This window comes from Plectropomus leopardus, unplaced genomic scaffold, assembly GCF_008729295.1.
Source record: "Plectropomus leopardus isolate mb unplaced genomic scaffold, YSFRI_Pleo_2.0 unplaced_scaffold738, whole genome shotgun sequence".
Classification (NCBI taxonomy): domain Eukaryota; kingdom Metazoa; phylum Chordata; class Actinopteri; order Perciformes; family Serranidae; genus Plectropomus; species Plectropomus leopardus.
In genome coordinates, this window is record NW_024681250.1 from 1 (window position 1) to 3,470 (window position 3,470).

The 3,470-nt window shown below is 54.7% G+C and overlaps 1 protein-coding gene across 1 annotated transcript; it reads left to right on the forward strand.

The window, feature by feature from the left end:
• The first annotated feature begins 174 nt into the window (after positions 1-174).
• Positions 175-1,998, forward strand: LOC121940073 (zinc finger BED domain-containing protein 3-like). The gene has a single exon (XM_042482940.1). The coding sequence runs from the start codon at positions 196-198 to the stop codon at positions 766-768; it is 573 nt and encodes a 190-aa protein (XP_042338874.1). The 5' UTR covers positions 175-195; the 3' UTR covers positions 769-1,998.
• Positions 1,999-3,470: the final 1,472 nt, after the last annotated feature.

Sequence of the window (3,470 nt, forward strand, 5' to 3'; positions counted from 1 at the left end):
TCCTCCTCTGTCTGACCTCCTCTCCCTCCTCCTCTCTCTCTCTCTCTCTCTCTCTCTCTCTCTCCCCCCCTCTCCCTCCTCCTCCTTCTCCTCCTCCCCCTCCTCTCCCCCCTCTTCCTCTTCTCCTCCTCCTCCTCTCTCACCTCCTCTCTCTCTCTGCTCCTCTTTCAGGACCTGAAGTATCCTCCTGTGGGGATGGAGAGCGTGACGGACAGCACCTCCTCCTGGCCGTGGTTCCACCTGATGAACGAGGCGATGGAGGGCCGCCTGGCGAACAGCGCCCCCCTCCTCACCCCCGTCACCCAGGACGATGACCCCGACCCCGCCCCCAGACACAGATCCCGGCCCGTCCCTCCTCCGCCGCCTCCTCCTCCTCCTCTTCCTCCTCCTCCTCCCCCCTCCTCCTCATCGGACTACGGACAGGAGCCGTTTGGTGACGGCGGGGAGCAGGCGCAGCGCGGCTCGGAGGTGTGCGAGGGGCCGCTGGGAGGACTGGAGAGGGAGTGGGAGCTGGTGGAGCGGGAGCGGGCGGCGCTGGAGCGGGAGAGGGAGCTGGTGGAGCGGGACAGGGCGACGGTGGAGCGGGAGCGGGCGGCGGTGCAGGCGGAGCGGCTGTGGCTGGAGCGGGAGCGGGCGGCGGTGGAGCGGGACAGAGCCATGGTGGAGCAGGAGCGCGCCTCGCTGGGCCGTGAGAGGGAGGTGCTGGACCAGAGGGCGCTCATGCTCAACTCCGTAGGACACTCGGGACACCTCAACGCCCTCATGTAGAGCCGCCGGGGGACGGACAGCGTCCCCCGAGGAGACAGCCTGGACACCTCACCGAGGGGCCGCAGAGGAGGCGCGGACCCGGCGCCTCGGCCGCTGCGGAGAGCCACGATTGGACGGTGGGTCCTCCACTCGGAGCCGGTCCTGCAGGAGGACGCCACACGGAGACGAAGGACACTTTGACGGGAGAGCTGCACAGTTAATGCAAACGTCAGTCCTCGATGTGTAAAGGACGAGCGGGACGTTTAATCCTGACAGACAGATCTGAGGGTTTTAAAGAGACAACAACAATCTGGATTCATCGGCGGAGGATGTTTTCCTCTGATTGTTGGCACCGTTTGCTCGAATTTGCAGCTTTATTGTCAAAATGTAAGAATTTTCCGTCTCTAAAATGGCCCTGATCTTCTGTGATATGAGTCAGATCCCTGGAGATTTCTTTATTTTCTTATTGCATACAGGTTTTTTGAAAATGGATATTTTCGTTTTTGTTTTGGCCTCGTCCACACTAAGAGTCTAAGGTCACTAAAAGGTCTATTTTTGTCCAAACGTGTTGTTTTGTATCGGTGTTGACGTGTCAAACCCACATGGAGGAATTGTCGATGCGCACGAGAGGAAATCACCAGAAACAGACGGATGGCGGCCGCCTGTGTTTGTGTTTGTGTTTGTTGTTTTTGCAAAATGACACCACTTATTCGTGACATTTATTTATTGTCACAGCCGTCAAAACAGAAATTTTTGTTGGAGTTTCAAATTTCCGGCGGTCCTTAAACACATCATGTGGGATGCTGAATTTCTGTTTGAACAGTTTGAATCTTTTATGTTTTAAAAAAATACAGCGCAAGAAAAAAAGCCTGGATGGATGAGAAGTTTAGAGATGTTGTCCCTGACGTGTGGACGGTGGATTTGACCCGCAGAGACGTTTGTGGCTGGTGAGGCAGAAGAGTTTAACTGTGCAGCTCTTCCTGTGTGAGGTCTAACACACCAGTGTTCCCAGTAGACCAGCGCAGCAGGCAGAGCGACCCGAGCCGGAGACCGCTCTGGACCCTCTGTGATGAAGACGAAGAAGATGATAATGATGAAGATGAAGATGATAAAGATGAAGGTGTGGAGTCGTCGGGACTCCGGATTAAAAAACAAACTGTAACGTGCTTCAGGTGTTTCCACTGACAGGATTTATTTTGGCGGTCCACCAAACAGTTTCCCCAATTTTGTATTTATTTACTGAATAACTTTTTTATGTATGATTTTTATTTAAAGTTCTTTTTTTTTTTTTTTTTTTTTTTAATTGATTTTTATTTAAAGCTCTGGGTTTTTTTTTTTTTTTTTTTCTTCTTTTTTTTTTCCTCTCATGGTCAGTGAAGTCACCGAGCGAAGCGTCACGTGAACAAATAAAATAACAGCTGCAGGTGTTTAACATCTCGTCCCGCTGCTGTCAGTGTTTCTTCTGTTTCAACGTGAGTTTCACGTTTTGTTTTCTCACTCTTTGTTTTTTCTTTGTTTGTTTGTTTGTTTGTACAACACGACGTCAGAAAGCTTCGTCGTGTATCTGTCTGTTGATGTAATGCTGAATTATTTTAGATTTATTTCAAATGTTCACAGAAATCAAAGATCAGGAGCAGAACAGCACGTTTATCCTTTATTCACGCCTTTCAGGACGTTTGGTCCTTTAACCAATCAGAGCAGAGCTGCATGACATCATGAAGCGCAGCTCATAACAACAACGCAAATCAGCACAACATCATATCTCAAAAAAATGCTGAGAAATTCATTCAGATATATTCAGACACGGGGCGGTGGCGCTCTGAGGCGTGACGCTCTGAGGCGTGGCGCTCTGAGGCGTGGCGCTCTGAGGCGTGACGCTCTGAGGCGTGGCGCTCTGAGGCGTGACGCCCTGAGGCGTGGCGCTCTGAGGCGTGACGCCCTGAGGAGTGACGCCCTGAGGCGTGGCGCCCTGAGGCGTGGCGCCCTGAGGCGTGACGCCCTGAGGAGTGACGCCCTGAGGCGTGGCGCTCTGAGGCGTGACGCCCTGAGGAGTGACGCCCTGAGGCGTGGTGCTCTGAGGCGTGGCGCTCTGAGGCGTGACGCCCTGAGGCGTGGCGCTCTGAGGCGTGACGCCCTGAGGAGTGACGCCCTGAGGCGTGGCGCCCTGAGGCGTGGCGCTCTGAGGCGTGACGCCCTGAGGCGTGGCGCCCTGAGGCGTGGCGCTCTGAGGCGTGACGCCCTGAGGAGTGACGCCCTGAGGCGTGGCGCCCTGAGGCGTGGTGCTCTGAGGCGTGGCGCTCTGAGGCGTGACGCCCTGAGGCGTGGCGCTCTGAGGCGTGACGCCCTGAGGAGTGACGCCCTGAGGCGTGGCGCCCTGAGGCGTGGCGCTCTGAGGCGTGGCGCTCTGAGGCACCCTGAGACGTGACGCCTTCACGGACTGATGAAGCGAGCGGGACGCCTTAAAGAGACTCTGAGCTGCACATTAAACCATCCCTGAGAGCGCAGCACGCGTGTCGTGTTCTCCACACGGACGGCAGCGTGTTGGTTGTATTTCGTCGTGCCGCTGCTGATCCTGCAGACGGCTCCTTTAACCCTTTGAAACCTGGAACAACATGGCTTCTCTGATGCTGCGTTCAGACGCCTTAAACAGTTTTAAGCTCTGTCAGATGAGCAAACAGGTCTGACCTCTTTCAGAAAAATAGTCTAGAAATGTACAAGAAAAG